Genomic DNA, 22,202 nt, shown 5'->3' on the forward strand with positions numbered 1-22,202 from the left:
CTGTTGCTCGTGAGGCGTTAATGTGATACATCCAGTCCCACGGGCACAAATAGGCGGAATCGCAGTATACAGCATATGCATAGTATGATAAACAGGAAGCGGGGCAGTGTCCCCAGATGGGTGTTTTCAATTTTACCTACACTCTGTAACATTAATCTGTTGTTTACCACAAACAAATACACACACAGCAAAGCGATATTATACATATAAGGAGCCTGATTCCTCACAAAGTAAAGAGAATTAAGTCTGAGCCACAAAGGGCAAACTAGCTGCATTCAATTCATTCCACTTGATAACTACTGACAGAGTGATGAATGAACACACCCTGAAGGTATGAGGCAGTAAAAGATGCAGGAGTTATATTTACATCATAAGCATATTTTGATATGCATAGACTGCGGCTCCTAATAACAAGCCTATGCGTACACACATGGACGCGTCGGGAGGGAAGTAAACAATACCGCTTGCTTCATCTCCTCTCTTGGCTGACCTCGCCGTCACTCTCTGACTCGTCTCCTCCAGTATCACATCAAAGTGTCGTCGGGTTAATACTATAATTGAAGGTTAGGATGTAAAAGGTATGTTTATCATCAAAAAGCTAAAGAAAAAAGAAAAACAGCAATTCAATAGGTCTGCTTCTTTGCTCATACAGCGTGTCACTGCTCAGTGGACTTAATTTATTGTTTTCCCCGTAGAGCAGTGGTTCTCAAACTTTCTCAAAGTGAGAAAATATTGAGCTCTTGAAGTGTCGCCATTATCGCAAACGTTGAAAAACAGTGGTGTAAATGGGCCGAGGAAACTCTGCAGCTACGGACTTTTCACAGGAGGCAATAATTTGCTCTCTCATCATCCTCATCTTCCTCACACACTGGTATAGTGAAATTAGATTAAGATGGAGCGACTCTAAGGTGACTGTAATTATTATTGTTATTATTGTTATTGTTATTGTTATTATTATTATTATTATTATTATTATTATTATTAATAATAATATTTTTTTTACTTTTTTTGTTATTTGTTTCATCTTCTATGCTCATTGGTCATCTATCTATCTATCTATCTATCTATCTATCTATCTATCTATCTATCTATGCTGCCATCATTTACAGAAAAATAAATGTATGTGAAGCTCTTGCCATTGCCATTCAGTGTTTTGCTCCAGTTCGGAGTAAATGTAAGAGGTTTCCTCAACAAAATATCTTCCCCTTGAATCATTTTGCAATTTGCCCCTGTGAAAATACTGATTTATCAAATCAACACATAGGTAGACACTGTCTGAAGGTCTGTCCACTATGGACGGTTAATGAATTTAAATCGAAAAGTTCAGAGAGGCCTTGAGGATAGAGGGTGCCTTCCGGGGGCAGTCGTGGTTCAGCGGTAGAGCAGCAGGTCGGCGGTTTGATCCCCAGTTCCATGAGTCTACATGCTGATGTGTCTCTCTCTGGGAAACGCTATACATAAAAATGTGGATGTAGTGTTTTGGTTTCAGTGAAGCTAATGAGGAAGAAAGAGTAAACTGAATAGTTACCAGGGGGGGCGACTCCTCAGCAAAAGAACGCCAGTTAAATTGAAGTGTATAGAAAAATGAGCACACTTCCCACTTGATTTACAAAGTCAGCAACCATGTTGCCTGGTCACGGTTGACTTCTGTGGAATTTCATGGTTGCAAAAGTTCAGATTCTTATCGGTAACGACACAAACACTGTCGCCTGGGCAGAACACTTAACCCCAATTTGCAAACTGACAACTTGGAGCTGGGGTTGACAATAGCTCTACATTTACGACCCACTCAATTTGACTCACTTGTAGATCAGCACCCAAAAATACACAGGCCTGTATCAGTGAGAACTATTTAACACATTGTATCTTTAGTATTTGACTGACAGCTCACTTTATTTGAAGAAAATAACACATTAAAATAAGCTAAACCTGCTGATTGTATGGTTTCTATCCGAATGATCCAAACGGGCCACGATTTCATTAATTCTATAGTGCGTGAGCTAATCTATACCACTTGCCTTTGTTTTGAAAAATAAGATAATTATGTTTATCCACCGAAACAAAATCTAATTTGAACAATGTCTTAATGGAAATTCTGTGGCCATTCGTGAAAAAGAAAATCCAACAAAGGAGCAATTTAAAGCTTCTGCAAATGAAAATGTGATTTTATTATTTATTTTTTTTTTTCTCTATTATGGGTGACAGAGAAAGTCAGGCTTTTACCTTAATGGCAGTGGATGCGATCTGGATGTGATGCAGCTTGTGCAGAGTGCTCTCCCTGTCGATAAAGTAGGAGGCAGCCAGCTGGTGCAAAGCTTCCAGGGTCACGGCTGTGCCATTGGATTCACTTCCTTCAGTCGTCCGGCTCAACTTTCGCTTGTCCACAAAGATCATTAATGACTCCTCTCCTATGAACACGAGCAGCACACATACATATATCAACATTCGACCCTCAGCAACATACACAAGGTGCTCTCAATGGCATTGGAATAAATGTTAACCTGGAACACCTGCTTGTTTATACACTCACATACGCTGGGCAGGAAAAAAGGACAGACTTCTGCTGATGAAAAGCTGCTGAGAATCTTAAGTCTGGACGGTTTTATCCCACACTCAAAAATTATTGATAATAAATCTGCAGCTCTAGTGCACAAATGGAGATGCTGTCTGTCAATACGGGCCCTGCCAAAGCTGTGAGAGGACAGCATTGACAGAGACAGGATCAATAGAGACATCTTTTCTAACAGCATTAGGGTTTTATAGCCAACACAGATTTTAATTTGGAGAGAATATGGCACTAACATACAGTGCATTGGCACTTGGGACCGATAATGCGTAACACTTGCCTCCAACTTTTTAACAACTCGTCCAGTCCATTTTTGAATCCTGAAAGCTTTAAAGACCATGAAATAAACCATAAAAGTATGGCATCATTTTATGTGTGCTAACATTTGTTCTTAAACATTTCAGTCCCTGACCTTTAAAATAATGACACCCAGAGACTTGGTCCCCTTTTGTCCCAAATGACATAAAACACATGATATTTTTATTTGTCTGTGTTGCAAAGCAACAGAAGGTACATTTTTGCAACATTTAGTGACATTTTAATAATTTTAGTGGCTGGAAATGACCTCCAAATCTCCTTTTGTGCCCTACAACACATCTGGGCATCCTGACCTTTTAGGTTGGGCCCCACTGTGCTCAAAGTTAATGATGGTGAACATGCACATCACCCCTTTTCTTCTGAAGGAGCAGGGCCAGTAGAATACACAGTGCAATAGAGCCCACACACACGTGGCAACAGAGTGAGTGTAAGGGCTTTAACCACTGTGCTATTAGACATGACATTGCAGGTGTAGCACTGTTTAGCCAAGCTAAGATAAGCATCCACTTGTTTAGATTTAAAGGTGTAGTTAGTCACATTTAGGAGGGTTTTTTTCAGGTGTGAAAGTGTATTATCGCTTTAGAATAAAACACGTTTTGGTTTTCATAGCCTTTAAATAGGCCTTTTGGGGAAGGAGGGGGTCCTGTATTTGATGCGGTCTGCATCCTCACAATTTGATGCCCCTGACTCTAACACACTGAACTTTATTTGTCAAATTGGCATCCCCTCATACATATCAGCAACAAAGCAAATACATATATTTTCCGGGGCTGATTATTTATTCTCTTTGAAAAGACTTTTACAGCAGCGTGTTGTTGTTGTTTTTTTATCCAGCAATAAAGAATAAGAATTGGATTAATGATTATATTCAGTATGGGATGGATGATTAAAATGCCACATAGAACACCAGCTTTGTTATTTATAATGGCCTCGGATGCTTACAAAGCTAATTGTCACACGCTACAAAGCAAATAGGCTATATCGGGACATGCTTTAGCTGTGGGTCTCCACACATAATGTGCAGGATTGTCTTTGTAATCTATTTTAAATACTGTTGGTATTCATCATTGCCTCATGAGTTTGTGCACAGGAGACAAAAAAAAAAAAAGATGAAAAGAGCCAGCGGAGGAGGTGGGAGGAGATGATGCAGCCATGGGAGCTTTGCAGTGAATCTGGCTAACTTGCAGCTATTGTTATAAAAATAACAATAATAATAATAATAATAACAATAATAAAAAGGCTCCAGTGACATTTAAGAAAAACATTTTCACACAGATTCTGCATGCTGAATCACAAAATGTCAGCTCCAACGTGCAATAATTATGCCATTTTCACAGATGAGCGGAGATTTAGTTACATCAAATCCTTTTGAGGAGAATGCACAAACCGTTACACTTTGTTATTCATGTTTGTATTCACATATTATAACAGATATATATGTATGTATACATTATAAACATATTGTCTATGTAACTTATTCATAATTTTATTTTTGTTTTATATAACTGAATTTGTTTACAGCTGATTTCACCCACAAGTTTTTCAAATTTGATCCCAACTTCTTTTTTGGGTGGGTTATTGTTGACAGCAGGTATAAATGTCTGAATGTGGCCTATCTTGGGTTGCATTCTTTTTGCTTTTATCTAAATACCAGTGGATTTAAAGGGCCACCCATTTGTCCATGTTTTGGACATTGGTCACCTGGAGGCCTGACACGTCACCCTTTCACACTTTTTCTGTCCCTCATGTGTTTTAGGTAGGTCAGTAAAAGCTACAGTTACCTCCCAGTGTTGCAGAGAGCAGGAAGTGGGTTCCATATTTCCTGATAATGTTGTCAGTGATGGCTCCCAGACTGGGCCTCCTTCCCAGCTGCCTAATGGTCTGGAGGAACTCGGGATCCAGTGGCAAGGAGAAGCCATTGTTCTCCTGTCTCTCCAGGACCAAGCTGTTCACCTTCCAGCGGCCAAACTCCCTGCAATGTCACACGAACACAGTGTAAGCAGAAGACACACCACGTATCCAAGTACAAACAAGGGCCTATAGCAGTTCAGCACAATGAGCTCCCGTCGTTGTCAAACATGTTCTGGGAATAATCTGGGAACTATTTGCAGGCGTCTCTATTTGTGACAATATAAATGCATCAAGTTGTTTTCCTCTTCTTGGAAAGGAGGGAAATATTGCACGGGTTTCCGGCGCAGCTTGCCCCCCGGGAAGAGGCTCACATTCAGATCCCTTCCTTGCAGAGCGTAAAATATGATGTCCACATGACCTCTAAGTGAATTTTCAGAGCCCCTCTTTTTAAAAGATGAATGGTCTCAAGCTGCTTCTACCTCTATCTCGGAGAACTGCCTCACACCACCGCGAAAAATATTGTGTTTGTCCACCAATTTTAAATAATAGCACAATCTTCTTCCACCTTGTGAGTTCTTTTTAAGGAGATGCAAAGCGATGGGCTATCATCATGGTGGGTTTTGCTGCTTTCAGGGTCTATTTTGTGGGGAAAAGGGTTCATCCGAAGCCATTTGATATTCATCCTGGCCTTGGAGCATGCCGACTGCCTTTATCTAGCAAGTGCAGACTGAGTGTTGCTGCTTGACGCATAGATTAGCTCTATTCAAATGCAACTGGTAATAATCGTGCTTCTATCCCAACCAAGCAGGGGAGAAATTGAGGACCTTTCAATCACAGTTGGGTATGAGGTTGACTTATCTATCAGGAAAAGGAGTATGAATAAAATGTTTGACTGTGTTCTTGCTTTGCAGATTGATAAGTAAAACCGAGCGTGGATAAGAGTTGCAGCAATGTGAGCTAAAGTATCTCGTCTGATGTATTCATCCGCATTAGATGGACTGCTAAAAAATGATGAGTTAAGAAGGGCAGAACATTTTGCGGATGTTTTTTGTCTTCCCACTGAAATCTGGTTTGTGGCACCTTGCTGCTGCTAAATTGTTAAATGTCCAAAAAATGACTTACGATCAAAACAATGAAAGTCATCACAAAGACAATTTACTGCATGTTGTAAAATTGCAATATTCTACTTATTCACACTCCTTGATAATGCAGTGATGGCATCGGGAAGAGATCTCCGATAGCCTGCAATTTAATTAGTCCTAATAAATCACTCTAATTTTGTGTCCTGAATTCAGAGGGTAAACTGAGACTGTTTGTGGCCGTGCAACACTGGACACCTATTGTTAAGCAGCGATACCAAAAGAAAAGTACAAGACACATGAGAAATGACAATGTCAGCAAGTCTTTTGTCCCCTAAGAACACATTTTCACAAAGCAGTATGTTAGCATTTTTAATTTGGATTCACGCTATGAAAGGAAAGTCCATCTTTAGCTCTGGTTTGGTCACAACCACCCACAAGAGTCTTAGGCACATTATTTTTCCTTCCACTGTCGCAATTGTTTATTAGTTAGGAAATAATATTATACTAATATTGGCAAACTCTCTATAAAGTGCCTTAACATTGTGTTATTATAAATAGAGCGATAGATAAAAAGAAAATTGTAATTGAATTGAATTTGTGTGCTTGCCATTTGGCACCAGGCAGGTGACGAACAATGGGTTTATCCGTGCTGGTTGTCTGCTTGCTGTCAGAAAAAGGGATAAAAAGAGTGCCCAGATTTAATCATACAATAAAAGCCCCACTGAGGTGCAGCTAGGTTACAGTTCTCTGTGCATAGATTAACCACTGAAGGTGAAAGAGGCTTCCAATCACTTGTGTTTTATTATTTATAATTTTATTTCATCGGCTGTACCGTCATTTGGTGTTTATTTTAAGTAACGGAGTAATGCCAAGATATACAAAACAGGCTCCTGCACTGTTAGACATGATAACACTGACACTAACACCTACCAGCCATTGTGTGTGACTTACGGAGTGTCTCTCGTACTTTTTCTGGATTTAAAGTTCAAGCCTTTTCAGGAGTTACAAGAAAGAAAGAAAGAAAGAAAGAAAGAGGTAACTGTCTTCACGAGGAAACAAACAAATATTCAGACCCCAAGCACCCTGCAGCTGCCCAGCAACTCCCTCGTGCAAAGACACATGCCCACACATATGAATCCACACCACCCCGAAGCTAGAACATCCATACAAAGCTGCCCTTGCTGCGACAACTTCCATTGCCCGGAATATCGCAGAGCCCCTCGCGGTGCCGGCCTGCTGCCAATCAATTCTCCACCAATAACAATGACCCCCCCCAAGAAAAATACGCAACAGAAAGCAGCTCATTATGGCCTATTTCATGTTGGTATTCCTATATAACGAGCTGCTATTAGTGTTTATCTCCGTCCGTTGGGACCAGCTGAAGGAGGGAGCAGCAAAAGGGAGCGAGAAAGAGGGAGGGAGAGAGAGAGAGAGAGCTTAACTGTGATGGACACACTGCCTTGCTGTGCTGCTCGCTTGATGGACGTTTATGAATGGAGCCACAGCTAAGCTGGGGAATACAGCACGGGCGTATGCAGATGTGTAGTCTAAGACTTCAGCTCAGACTCAAAGACACATTGAATAATTTTGTGTTTCACAGCGGAGCGTGAGTTTATTTCACCCTTAACACTTCTCAGTGAGATACTGGACTGCACTGTCCTACGCACACATACAGGCAGAGGGCAGGTGTATTTCACTCATAACAGTGTGAAGTCAGAGGCTTGCCGCACGTCTACCTGTCAGCCACCCTGTGAGCGGGCCAAAATGCCGGAGGAGAGCGGCTGCAGGAGCTACACGGGCAGCTATCAGAGCGAGGTAGAGTCGTACCCTGCAACCTGTCCATCATGGCTTGGGTGTCTCAGATCCATCACAGCATACAGGCAGCCTGAGGGCACTACTCGGTGCCCGACATAACAAATCAGGGAGTCAGCCCAGCGAATAAGCTGCTGATGCAGTTGAAACACGCCACTGAGCAAAGCAATGCAGATTTAGTTCAATCAGTTCACGATGTCGCTGAGCAGGTTAGTGGAGTGCCTGTCTTCTTTTGCTGTTGCTGCTGCTGCTTGTCTTGTGAGATATTTTAATTTGGGGAGTATGGTAAGAAAAATAAATGTCCTCACATTGACAATAAATGTATTTTATTAGCAGCAGTCTGGGAAAACAAAAACTGCCTTTCCACAACAAAACACTCATATTTGTAAATTAGTTAAAAAAAAAAAAGGAAAACAAAGTGTGTTTTAGTATCATAGCCTCGTAAAAGTTGCTTTTCATTTTCTTCCAGTATTTCTTTATTTTTTCACACCGATCAGTCACGACATTAAACTAGGTAATTTGTTTTAATGTGGTTTTCATTCTGAACTATCAATAACATTTTGCACATTTGATTATTTGTTGCAAGGTCAAGTCAAAAATACAGATCTGTATTTTACTGTATTTTAAGTAGCATTGTACCCACTTGCACTATTGTTTGGATCAACCTCAATGTCATTATTCTTTTTGGAAAAAAATACTTTGGGGACTGCAGACCTTATAAATAAAGGCTGTCCACAGAGTGAACGCCTGACCCCACTTTAATCATTGAATACAACTTGGGTTTTAAAGGGTTTTACACTAACCTCGAAACCTCGAAACTGCTCAAAAATAGCATATAATAGTCAGTTAAAAAATATGTCTGGATCTGATGATGAATAGAGCTGTGGCCTGCACAGAGTGACTGTTGCAAAGTACATCTTGTCATTCAGTAAGTAACACTGAAACTGCCTGTTGCCTTTTTTTTTAAAGAAGTCATTTGGATTGATTTATACGCGATTAGTAAAATAAAGGTTATCGTCTCTTCGTCTCGTTGATGCAACTTTCACACATCATAACACATGATGTCTGAATGTCACATGAGGAAGAACAGAAGGAAAGACAAAACGAGAAAATAAGAAAAGACTTGAATTTATGGGCGCTCGAAACATTTGGATTCATAAGCCATTTCTGTCAGGGTAACGATTTCCACTAAATACAGTTTACCCACACGTGACTCTGCAGCAGTTGGGTCCAGATCATTGCTCCTCACATTAAAACCGTGGATTAAGACTGTGATATATAAAGAAAATGCATAAATATTGACAGGCAAAATAAAGTGAGGAATGTCAGACCTTTCACTCTTTTATTTCCCTGTATTTAATATACATTTTAAACTAAATCGGTAGTTAAAAAAATAATATTTGACTAAATAAATTACACTGACCTAATGCAGTCATAAGCCCTTATTTCACATCACACTTGACTTTGATTATGCATCAGAATTTTGATCCACAATTGATCTACACGCAAACTTTTGTCTGATAGGTGATACAAACATATTATGTTTGCAGTTCTAAAGCGGGACTTAAATGCCAATTGAATCGCATTCACTATATATTTTAAGTGCTTTATGTTTTGTATGAATATGAAAATGAATCTTCCTCCATCCTATTTCATGCTTCACATAAGCTTTGCCTTTACCTTACGGGTGAGATGTGAATATGTAAATAAGAAAACAGACAAACAAGAAAGGTTAATTATGGTTTGCTATGATTGTGAGGGTCGATATTGTCAGCAAAACAATGTCTTTTTTTTTTGACATGACTGAAAAAATGTAGGCTGCATTATAGGTATATATATATATATATATACATATGGTATATATTATTTATTGTAGCTGTTTTTTTTAGCTGAAAAAAGTAGAAGTGGCCACAACATATTAAGCTCCAGGTTCTTTCATTTTAAAAACTATAATCCAATCTCTGGGAGGTTTATATTCAATTACATAAAATAAACAGGAAAAAAAGAGAGAAAATGATGATGCCATTGCATGGGAGAAACTCATAAAATGTAATTAGATATTTAATAGAAGGAAAACAAACTGCATTTACCTTACAGTGATAGACAAACATTTGCACATCATTAATAATGCCTGAGCGAGAACAAATTGTTGTGTTTTGTAGCTGGGTTACCCCAGATACCGAAATAACCCGCTGCGCAAAACAGTTGGTTGATGTGGACTCAAAGTTATTTCAAGGATCTCCCCAAAGAGAATTGTGCAAAATGGGAGAAAAGTCCTTCATGCTTCATTCAGTAAGTTACACCAAATTCCATTTATTTGGACGACCTATACAAGCAAACCACAACCAGTTCCCAGTGCTGCAGTTTTAGTTCTTTACAGTTAGTCTTTTTTTTTTTTTAGTTTAATCTGAAGTGACATTGATCCTTCTTAATATGTATAGACCATTAGAAAAGGAGAAATTATTTTTGAAATTGGGAATTACAGTGCTCACAAAGAGGCTTTTCATTTCAGAGACATCAAAAGGAATTCTGTGCATACCAATTGCATTGCACATGTTTTTTTTTTTCCTCCTCCTTCAAAGGCCTCGTCATATGTGAACACATCAATTCTGTAAATGAAGCTATACGAGTCAGGGCTCAACAAAAGGAGGGCTGGAGTCAAATGGGAGTTTGAGACTTCTGTGTGTCTTTTAGTTTGCCAGCTGCGGTGGAGAAACACACGAATACTGAAGGCGTAATGATGTAGCTTACAGCTAGTTGTGAATGATTCACGAAGATACACCCAACAGTTTCTCAACATCAAACAGACATCACATGATTCATTTGTGAAAATCCCATTTAACGTGCTGAGAGGTGCTATAAACAAGGCCACACACTGTTCCGTGCTCATGTCTACGTCTAATTTTACCTTTGATACTTGTGAGTGTTCCTCAGGTAAATTTCAGATGCTTAATTACCACTCAGGTCTGTAGTCGCTGACACTCTAACACTCCAGGAGAACAGATTGGCACAATATAACGCAGAATAGCTGTTATATGAACTTCATATGAAGACTTTTATGCCACAATAATCTGACTGCCAACATGTTTCCTTCTTTCCCTGTTTTAGCATCCTAAATAAACCTTCCGTGTTTTTGGTCCAAAATAATGTTCATCATGTACTAGAAACTGGCCCTAAGTCAAACTATACAGGAGCAGAATTGAGTCACCATTATTCAAGAGTCTTCCCAGTTGCCTAGCAACCCCACAGTGGCATTGCTTGGGAGCCCCATCTCTCTTCTCACCCGAGCTCTTTGCAATAAAGTGAATAAACTTTTTTTGTCTGTTCTCCGAATATTATCCAACAAACACGTGACACTCTGTTAGTGAAATATCGGGAATTTTGCTGTCTTGTCCCACAGTAAGACACTCCCAAATAAAACTTTATTTATTTATTTTAATATGATATATTATACTTGGTCGGCTAGTTTGGATGAAATAATGTGTGTCAGAGGTTGGACAAAAAAAAAAAAAGTAAAGTTGGTTTGGTCAAAAGCATCTGTGAGCAAGAACTGATGCGTCTTCTCAGTGTTGGAGCTATCTGTATTTCTAGCCGTACATGGTAATGTCAGGATCGTGGTCTAGTTACTGTTTCTGGGGCCTTGGATCAGGTTTGGTCAGAAATAAATTGCCCGGCCTGCACTCTATACCCAAGCATCGATAAATCGGGGCAATATTTGTCAAGTGAGCTTTGTTTTCCACAATTGATCTATCTGTCCATCCATGACTATGTAAGTCTGAGCTGATAAAAGTTTTAATAAGTTAAATTAATGACACACACTGAATTAACTGATTGGCATCAGCTATATGATCCATGTTTTACCATTAGCGGAACATTCATCAGCTGCTCTGCTGCCTAAGTGGTATCATCCATTTATATTTGTGCAGGTGCACAGTGTCGCGTAAAACCTGACATTTTACACTAATTACTGTGCTGATACACTCATTTGCTGCTGCTGCTGCTACTGCCGCCACATCATCGCTGCCCCAATCATCCTCCCCATGTTATACTTCTGAATATAGATCACTTTGTATGTGAGATTCAAATATGTAACACCCTGAGTAGTCTTGTGTCCTGTTTCCTGTTTTATTTTGAAATAATTACCATTGCCTCTCGTTTCAGAGTCTGCTTCCTGTAAAGTTTCCCTCCTCTGTGATTACCTGCCCCGCCCTGATGTGTTTCACCTGTTTATCATTATACCGCCACCTGTGTATTTAGCCTGCACCGGTAAGTGTCCTTGCCCTTATCTCAAGATTAGATACTAGTAGCCTTTTGACCTTGTTTGTGTTTTTCATCTTTTGTTGCCTTGTGCTTTTGGAAAACTGTTTTTGTTCAAGATCAGAAAAAAGTGTTGTTTTTTTCTTCTCACTGAGACTGTTGTTGAGTTGTGTTTATGAGTCCACATCCCAGTGTTTGTCCAGTGTGATAAAATATCCATCTAAGCGTGGGGGGGACAGTTCAAACTCGAACATTAAAAACCTGTTTAAAATGTGCAGCCTAGAAGCACCCAGACCTTCTGATGTAATGTTTGCATCATCCAGCAAAATTGACTTAAACTTCTTTTTCAACCCTCATATCTACATGGTGCTGCTCAGCCAAATAGCACTGGTTAATATCCCAGCTAGCATGTCCATATGGGCCCCATGAGGGTTATATTCGGGTTTATGGTCTGTGGTTTCCATGGTGGTCCCACCTGTGTTGGTCTACATGGGTTTCCCATCTGGGGCCCATTTTACTAAAACCATAGTGGACCTGCATAATTTGCCCACGTAGTCCCCAGTTCGTACCCAGGTAGCCTGGAAAGGGTGTTAAGTGGACGTGGATTTGAAGTGTGCAAACGCAGGTGGCATCACTATGGAAACCATGGGCAAACCCACTTGGGACCCGAATTGTCAGCCTGAATATAACCCCTAGGTGTCAACATCTCTGAAAAGCACCATTCAGAAGTGTTTGTGGTTCTTTGCCATAGATGATGAACTAACAAATAAATATGCAGAGACACGAGTTAACTTAGAAGTTTGGTGGTAGAGGAGGCATCACAGATGAGTGATGCCTCTCATCTAAGAGTGACTAAGAGTAATACATTGTCAAGTTTGTGAGTGTGCACATGCAGATATCTATAAATATATACTATTATGAACTAATGTGTCTTTAGTGTGTGTGTTGAGAGTAATCATCTTCTTATTCACTCCTTGAGAGCTCTCTTAAAATGCTCTCTAAAGGTATAATGAATGGGCTCTCACATTTCTCACTGAATTTAATGCCGTCTTGACTGAAACTGAACATTTTCAAATCAAAATCCTTTTTGCTACTTTACAACATTTTAAATCAGCCCGTTTATATAGAATTGTGACTCTCACTTGTGTTACTCTTTTTGCCATCTCGACAAAGACTTTCACCATTTGTCCTTATTTCAGCCCGGCTCTAAAATACGAAAATCACCAATAACAGTTTGGGAGGGAAAGCTTTGTTTTACAAAGTAATTGCCTTATTGATTTCTGCCTTCCATTAATATTATTGCTCCACTGGTAATAGTAGAAAACAAAAGAGGAAGAAAGAGAGGGCATATCATTTGCAGCAGGTTCTGCTGACATCATGACTGCTGATCTCCTTTGTACTGCAATTTGTCATAACACTGTTGACGAGACACTTTCCTTCCCACACAAAATAAGGAACGGAATCACACCGCGCACACACTTGGGCATGCACAGGCTTTAAACTCGCACAATGCAGACACACTCACGCTCACAAATAAGCAACATAGAAACGGAACAGAAGACGAGCGAATCACCTGCTATACTCCAAATCCTGCTCTTCACGACACAGGTGCTATATGTGGCACCTGCACTGGCTAATCTAACACTGCACTTGATGCAATCACCACATACAGTATGTATTATATTATCCATCCACTGTCAAACACACACAAGCACTGACTTCCTTGAATTCTATAGTTACTAAACACTTATCCAGCCAATGACATGGTATTTCCTTCACCTGGCTCTTATTTTTGATGTTTGGACACAATGTTTGTATTAAATTCAGACATGTAAACCAATATATATATGAGGTGGCATGAGTACAGTAGACAGGACAACAATAATACTACATTGGCCAAACGTGGATGTGAGACACATCATTGTCTAATCTAGTTGTTATTTTTATAATTAAAAATCCTTTCAATTAACGCATTATATAATGGTGGTAAGAAACTGAAGCCAGGCAACCAAATTGCCAGGATACACATTTCTGCAAACCAAATATGTGTGACCTCACGTTTCTGTACCCAAAATGTAATTTATTTAACATGAAAGCTGCTTGTTTGGCTAGGGCTTACCAGAACTATGAATGTTACAAGGTTAAGGCCTCATTGAGTAACATGGTTAGGTTTAGGCAGATAGGGACGTGATACAGGCAGATGGTCACAGTTTTTTTGTTTTTTTTCCCTTATAATGCTGCAACATAATAATAGCATTTAAACACACAAGGATGTCCTCATAACAGCGCACCGCATCACAGCACTACAACACTTCTAGTTGTCCTCAAACACACCACAAAAGTTGCAATGTTAATCGAGTCTTGAGCTGCAGTTTGCTTCTGAGCATCTCGCTCGCTACTGCTAGCATGTCATGTCATGTCATGTACTGCTACAGACCATTTGTTTAACTTTGCTTCAGATACGATCACAGAACAAAAATGATTGGATGCATGAGGAAATGTGTTGTTTTTCTGGTTCCATTTGCTCTTGCACTTTAGATTTGAGATGAATTCTTACACTGGTGGGCAATGGGATGTGTTTTTTTTTTTTTTTCTTGCCTTCTTTGTCCATCCAAACAGGATGTGTCTGCGTGCTGCATGCAGAATCTCTCTTTCATAAACACTTCTTCCATGGACTCCTGACCCTGATACCTCCCCCTTCACACACTTGTCAGAAGCCATAAGCTCTGCGTTGGATGAAGTCCTCCTCACTGCCTTTTGCTGGTGGTGATCAGGAGGAGGAGGCCGCTGTTCCGCTTCTGTCCCCGAGACACATTCAACCTCTGACTGGAGGACGCGAGAGAGACTCGTCTCTCCGCCACAGTTCTCTCCGAGCACAGGCTGCTCAGGCATTCATGCATGAGAGAAGCGGGTGTCTTGATGGAGACTCTATCTCATTCCGCTCCTCTGCTCTATCTTGGTCTGCTCTGCCAGCAAAATATTAACCATAATATTTCCCACACACAAAAAAATATTGATTGTAAACAGACAAGACAATCGCGACGAGGATGAACGGCCCCAACAAGCAACCAAACTGCAACACTGTACCACAAGGTCAGATTTCCTTCATTGTCAGGAGAGTGGAGATGCAGAGGAGACGTGTAGGAATGTGTTTGGAATTTAAAGAACTAGCCTCAGGAATTTACCGCAGCTATTGTTTTCACTGTAATTATACCAAAACATATTTTATATTTTATATACCCTTAAAAAAAGCAAAGACCACAGTTTTATAATATCCATTTTACCACATTTAAAAAAAATAAAAAAAAAAAATGGCACAATATAGTAGAACTCTACTATAGTATCACCTTCATAGCTCATTTGTGATGAGTGGTTACTTACTTACGTTACTGTTGCATTTCTATCATTTCAAGCCAGTCTTGCCATTTTCCTCTGACCTCTAGCACAAACAAGGCATTTTCGCCCAGAGAACTGCTGCTCAGTGGATATATTCTCTTTAAACCCGATAGATCAGGCACGAAAATCCCAGTAGCAGCAGCTTCTGAAATACTCAGACCTGCTGACCATCTGGCATCAACAACCAAGCCACATTCAAAGTCACCAAAATCACCTTTGCTGCCACTGGCTATTTCTACATTTGTGTGAATGAGTAGTTGAACAGATGGACACTAAAAAAAAAGTGTCCAGTAAGTGCATTTTTAGCCCGCATCAAATAAATACATGTCTTACTAATGTACTGTATAATTTAAAACTGGGAATTCTAGTGGAAGACATTAAAAAGTAAGCTCTGTATGTTACTGTGTTATTGGTTCTGTAATTTCTTCAAACCTACAGTATGAGTAGCCAAACAATCCATGTGGACTTTGAATTATCGTTATTCACATGCAAATAGCTGATGAAGGAAAGTAGCTCAAAACTTACAAAATCCATTCATGGATGTCGTCTCTCAGCTCTTTCTTGCATCTCACATTGCTAGACGGACTGCACACAAAGTGCAGCAAAGAAAAACAAAACAGAAAGACACTCAGAAATACTGCCCGTTGCCCGCAGAGGCTTATTTGTAGTCAGAAAACGGATGATGGGCTCGGATATTGCCTATTACGGTGTTTCCCAAACTACTTATATGGGGACCCACTTTTTAAAGATGACAAACCATTGTGACCCAAATCACAAAATAAGTCATGGGAAGAGCAAATCTGTGCATAATATCATGTCCCCGGCTCATTTATGTAACACCTGAACATATTTCAATCTGTAAACTAGCCTTTTCCGAGAGATGAACGGAGGATAAATGAATAAATTAAACTTGCACATAGTTTGATGAAAATGTTCTTGAAAGAAAAAAAAAAAAACATGCATACAACTCCCATCTTTAGTGTTATTTCATGTATTTTCCTGTTTCTCTGATATTATATTGCAAAGCCTATTAATGGCAATGGAGGATATTGGTAAAGCAAAGTGCAACATGCTTATTGGCTCTCACGTGTCAGAATTTTGGACCAAATGACGAGTTATTTTCCAATAAGCAACTGAGTCAGAGCAATAAATGTTTGATGCCCAGCCCTACGAGGTCCTGTGACTATGATTCTTTCTCGCTTATTAGCAACAGTGAAAGTAGAGTTTTTTTTTCCCCCAAAGAAATCCTGTTTCGGCTTCCACTGAACAACGAGACCATATTTCACGTCTCGTTCCATCTCACCACCAACAATTAGGCCAATCTTTCCTACAAGTCCTCCAAACTGAACAGCAAAATGAGTAGTTTATCAATTTGTTGTATTGATCTGCCATCCTCACCAGGACAGCACTGTTTGTCTGTTTTTGGGGCTTTTTTTCCACAGCCATTACAACTTGATTAGTATGGAAGTTAAAGGCACAAACTTGCTTAAGGCTAAGGACTGGTGAAGTAAAGAAGGTTGACGGTAGGGACTTAGACCGCCATCTTAAGGGTTGGAGGATGGTGCTTTAACAATCATGTCTTGACTTTGAGGTCCATGGACATTTAGGTCCAGGCTGCTAAATGTCTTTTAAACACGTAAACAATGATGTTGTTTATTTAGGCAAAACCAATTAGTTTCAGCTCCCCTTTGAACAAATAAGATAAGCAAGTAGTCATTGAGATTCATGGAGTCATCTTCAACAATAATTTACATCCTGCAATGTTTAGAGCTATATTTACTGGATTGCTGCCTTTTTTTTTTTTTTTCCTGCCTTTACAAGCACATTAATATTCTTCGTACGTTACTGCCACTGACTGATATGTAATCATATGAGCAGTGCACAGTGAAGCAAAGGCAACACTCTCGAGGCAGCACAAAGCATAAAGGCATGTATTTACGTTCTCGAATAAGTCAGTTAAAATGTCTGCTGATGCCTAATTCTGGGATTTTTTCATTGCAAAATTGTTGGAAAACAAACAACCAAAAGTAGAGTATTGTATTTTCTCACACTGTACTGTGGCGCATCCCTTCATGTTTTCTGCTTCCCTCTTCATTCTTCATGCCGCCGTGTACCTCATTCACCGCACCCCATTTTATAATCTCTTTTAAATGTAATTGTCATCTAAAGCATTTCAAAACACACCGGCGTCGCCATGAACAGGAGACAGATGAAGCACAAAAGGCTCGGCTTCTTTCAAATCAAAATGGCATGATTACACGGTGCAGGTATTGTAGTGTCGCGCCTCTGCACCCCATCATCTCCACAAACATGTTTGTATATAATTGAAACACTAATCACTCCATAATTACGAGGCACGACTCCTTCTATCAAATGCAGTCAATGTAATAGGCCGGTCAGCCGACAGGAGAGAAGAGGGGAGAAAACATGGGAGATGAGGCGTGATACAAAAGTTATGGTCCATGAAGAAGAATAAAGGAGGAGCTGACATTTTGAGTAATATGCTACTGTCTGTGGCTATGGCTCGGGCTACACAAAAGGAAACATGGAGCGAGAGCTTCCATCGTTCGCAGAAAAGGCTTCGAAACACAACCAGCCTCTAAATTATTAAATGAATCTTTTTTTTTTCCCCACCACACTTTTAATACACTCATTTCCAACTCTGATGTGCTGATAACGGCAACAACAGAAAAAGAAAAGAAACAGCCCTAATTTGATTTCATGCTATCAGTGCGAAGAGGAAGAGCAGTTCATAAAGAAATGCTAATTACGTATCCAAAGGTGTGACTGCTGGACGAGGAAACGCGCAAGCAGCTGACATTCAATTCAAAATGGAAGCGGGGAAACTGTTTTCCTCTTTGCGTAAACCCTTTCATTCTGTGCTTCTGAATCCGTGGAATCCATTAAATTCCATTTTTGTATTTGCCTAGACCTTGACAGCAGAAAACCACTTTTTGCAAGATGCTTTGCAGTATGAAAAACTTCCCCTCTCTCTGTTTTACATGTTTTTTTTTTTTACATTTTACATAACTTCAACTTCCACTGCTGCAGAGGTGGCTCTTTATTTGGGCAAGCAAAGACGGGACATCCAATTAAACACATCTTCCCTGAATATTCACTCTCTTCTTCTCTCCACACACAAAACACACACAAACACATACTTATTTTACAAATGTATTTCATTTACTACATCTCTATGGGGTGTTCTGGTGCAAAGTCCAACCAGCAGAGGGAGATAAAACCCTCATGCCCCTTCTTCTCCTAGAGCCCCGGTTCCGCGTTCCTGCCCCCTTATGGGAAAGGCCAGCTGAGCTCTGGAGAATATTTATGAGTGAGGGAGAGCAATTGTTTTGAGATCATTCGACAAGGGAGTACAGGAGGGAGCGATGGTGAGTGGGAGTATAGAGAAAAGAGTAAAATTATGAGATAGATGTGGAAATAGAGCGGAGACAGAGGTGAGATTTTTAATGTTCATATTTAACCCTCTTTTTAACCTGGTGGTTAATTAAAACTAATTTCTTTCTCTACGGGTGCTTGTACAGCTGGTGGTACAGCATACATGTGAGGACCAAGTTTCATCCGCGGTACAATGCAGGGCTTTGTCCTTTGGATCTAAGGACCACAATACAATACAGTGACGATCCAAGGAGGCAATAATGAGCCTGTAACTGATGCTGAAAGAGGTGTGACATGTCTCCTAGAAGCACAACACTGCTGCTTGACAATGCAAATGACTCGAGGATTGTTTTTGTGTCTCTTTTGGGGCGTACAAATGTTAAGAAAGCAACTGCACAAGCCGTTGCAGTTTGAAGGCAGTTGTGATTTCTTCAGTTCTCATTTAACTCGCACCTTTGACAGCTCAGCCATGGACAGCTGTTGTTTAATAGAAAAGAAAACAAAAAGAAGAAAATATGGTTGTTTTCCAAGCCAAGGAGAAGCAAATTACAATACAGGATTGCAACTCCACTTTTTAATAAGCAGATATTTTCACTATTCACCTGAGCTTATATTGTATTATTATTTTTTTTTTGTTCTAATTAGCCAACTTACGTTCACTCTTCAGGGGAAATTGAAAAGGTCACCATACCTCGAGGGGGAAGCAGGATACAACATCAACCTTGCGTATACCGATATTTGCTGATTGGGGTCAATCTTAGTCATACTGTAGGTTACTGAATGCTAAAGAGGCTTAGAGGTGTAGTGTGGTCAAACAAAACAATTTAAAACGAGTAAAACTGGTGAGTTTACTGCGTGTGCAACCGTCCATAGGTCGGCATTCATAAGGCAGAATGACAATTTTTAAAGAAGGAGAGGGGAGGGAAAAACAAGGTATGGAGACATCCTGAGAGATGAAAAGAAGAGGCCAACAGAGAGCAAGGGAAGGAGGAAGTGATGGATGAGGGTATGCCAATAGCGCAACATTCTCTATCTTTGCCTGGCATTGTCACCCTGTCAGCAGCTAAATGCCAGTGTCAGTCAAACCTCTGTTCAGCTGGCATCAGCTCCTGCACTGCACAGCTGCGGATGCTCCGACAGCAACAGAAAATCAAAACACTTACCTGGCAAATGGCCAGCATCTCATTTACTGTCGAGAGTTGCACTACTGCTTACACGTCTGCATGAATCATTGCATTCACTTTATATGCAAGATACATTTTAGGGAGATTAAAACTACCCCTTTTCTGTTTTTTCAATTCCCGATTCAAGATTTTTAGGTATAAAAACACTCCTTAAAAGCAAAATGTGTGCATATTTTAAACCATTTTATAACAATATGTCCGACAGTTTCTGCGGAGCATTCATTGAAGTGTGTTTGCTGAAATGCGGCTTTATTTCCCCTTTCGTGTAAACAAAAGAAAAGAAAAAAAAACAAAAAACATGTCATTGTAGCGAGCTTTTTAAACAATACCCTGCTGCTTCTAAGCAAAAACTCACTATACATCATACCACACACTTCTGAAACCCTTCTTGCTTCCCACTGTCACACATCAACTGGCTCAGTCAGATATCTGTTACTTCCCGCTGCTTTGCTCAAACCCTCCTGCGGTACCTTCACTTTGAGTTTCCACTGATATTCAGCAATCCGTGGATTTGTATCGTATTCAGACCATATGTCTCGGCTGCCCACAAAAAAAGAGAGAGGAAGCAGGCGGTTGCTCCCCAAGGAAGCTTACATCTGTGCAGATTCCATGCAGAGCTTTCATTTGCATGCAAAACTCCGCGAAGTAATCTTCTCACTGCTCATCCCACAGTTTGCCACCAACTAAATATGTATCTCTAACAGTCTGAAGATATTATATGAGCTCTTGCCTTTACTCTACTAAAACATCCCTTTTTTTTGTTGTTGTTTTTTTTTTTCTCAAAGCAAAGCACCACAAGAATCAGAGCCTCAATTCCATCAGACTTTCATGAACCACACATCGATCTCAGATTTCATATCTCAACATTTCTCACGTCATGCATGCGAGACCCTGCTGTCCACCGTCGCTCACCTGTATATCTTGTACTTGGTGTTGAACCCGAGCTGGTAGCGATCTGTGAAATCAACAAACTCCTGTGAGCGCTGAAAAGGACCCTTGTCCGACAGGAGCCAGCCAAGGGGCCCGGTAGAGCCACTGAAGCCAGCCCCAGTGCGGTCGGCTGCCCCCACTGATACCCAGCTCTGGAGCAGGCTTAGTGTTAACCACTTCCATAGAAACATGAGAGCCGTCAGTCTAATAATGATGGAGATGCACGGGCCACTCATGCTGCTTCCCCCGGCCCCGGTGACTCCTCATTCTCCTGCACTCTGGATGAGTCCTGCTGAGAGGTGGAAGGAGTGGAAGAAGAGGGAGAAGAGTTGGAGCAGATGGGGAGATACTGGAGAATATTAAGTCATTTTGCTTGGGCTGTGAGTGGTGTTGCTGGGTCAGAAAGCATGGCAATGGGGCACCAGTCGACTATCTACAGTGAATTTATCATACAGTAGATTAAACACAAAGACATTATTTATCCACTATTATTTAGGATGCTGTACAAGGCTAAGTACAAAATGTTTGTATAGTCATGTTCTTCTCCATTTTTATTGTTTTTTTGTTTTTTTGGTTTTTTTTTAATATAAATTAAGCTGTTGATTTTTACCGTATTCTCTAAGTATTGTGATCCGTGAATGGTGGGGACAGGTCTCTGCAAGATTTCCAGATAGCACCATGAAGTTGGATGCGGCTCGGCGCACAGATGGGACGGCATTGGGAAAACGACTTTTCTCGTTAAGGACTTTGACCTATGCAGAATTAGTGGCATCGGAGCTTCGGCAAAACCGAATTTGACATCCAACCTCCTCAGAGCGCACTCTTCTCCTCTTCTCTCTCACTGTGGCATATTTCCAGCCTACGATGACGCGCAGTGTTGTACTGTAAGTCCAATCCAACGGAATGAGTGGCAGCCGACTCGATATTTCTGGAGCGCACGTCAAAAACCTCCATGTAGACTAACGTTTGAAGTACATCATTGGACCTTGGAGTACGCGGTGAATGCACACGGACCGAATGAAAACCTCACATGCGGGAGGAGCGTTCTCCTGCTGCCGTCCTCTCACTCATACATCTGCTCTTGATTGGAGAGACGCGCTCGGAGCGCATGCAGGGCGCACTGGACTCCCAGCGCACGGAACGTGTGAATGGCATTCGTGGATCTCTCTTCCTCTCTCTCTCTCTCTCTCTCTCTCTCTCTCGCTCTCTCTCCCTCCTGCACAGTGGAGCTGCAATTTAATTTATTCCAGCAGCGAGCGCACTCCCGGTTGGCTGGGACAAGGAAGTGAGAGTAGGAGGTGTTCAGATGGGGGAGGAGGAGAAGAAGGGGGAAAGGGCAGGATGTGGCGATTGGCATAATCATGCGCATCAGTCAGATTCGTTTAATTCAAGTCATATAAGTCACATAAG

The 22,202-nt window shown here is 40.6% G+C and overlaps 1 protein-coding gene across 2 annotated transcripts in view; it reads right to left on the bottom strand.

Moving 5' to 3' along the window:
- Positions 1 to 21,955, bottom strand: part of brinp3a.1 (bone morphogenetic protein/retinoic acid inducible neural-specific 3a, tandem duplicate 1) — a 53,376-nt gene extending 31,421 nt beyond the window's left edge. The window contains exons 1-4 of one of the 2 annotated variants that reach the window (XM_044044792.1): positions 21,403 to 21,955; positions 20,775 to 21,081; positions 4,666 to 4,856; positions 2,224 to 2,408 (exon numbers count right to left, since the gene is read on the bottom strand). In XM_044044792.1, coding sequence (XP_043900727.1) covers positions 2,224 to 2,408; positions 4,666 to 4,856; positions 20,775 to 21,028 — 630 coding nt within the window. In that variant the 5' untranslated portion in view covers positions 21,029 to 21,081; positions 21,403 to 21,955. Of the gene's footprint in view, positions 1 to 2,223; positions 2,409 to 4,665; positions 4,857 to 20,774; positions 21,085 to 21,402 lie in introns of both variants that reach the window. The other variant, XM_044044791.1, reaches the window with a different exon arrangement.
- Positions 21,956 to 22,202: the final 247 nt, after the last annotated feature.

The sequence above is a fragment of the Solea senegalensis genome, linkage group LG14 (assembly GCF_019176455.1).
Source record: "Solea senegalensis isolate Sse05_10M linkage group LG14, IFAPA_SoseM_1, whole genome shotgun sequence".
Taxonomy (NCBI): domain Eukaryota; kingdom Metazoa; phylum Chordata; class Actinopteri; order Pleuronectiformes; family Soleidae; genus Solea; species Solea senegalensis.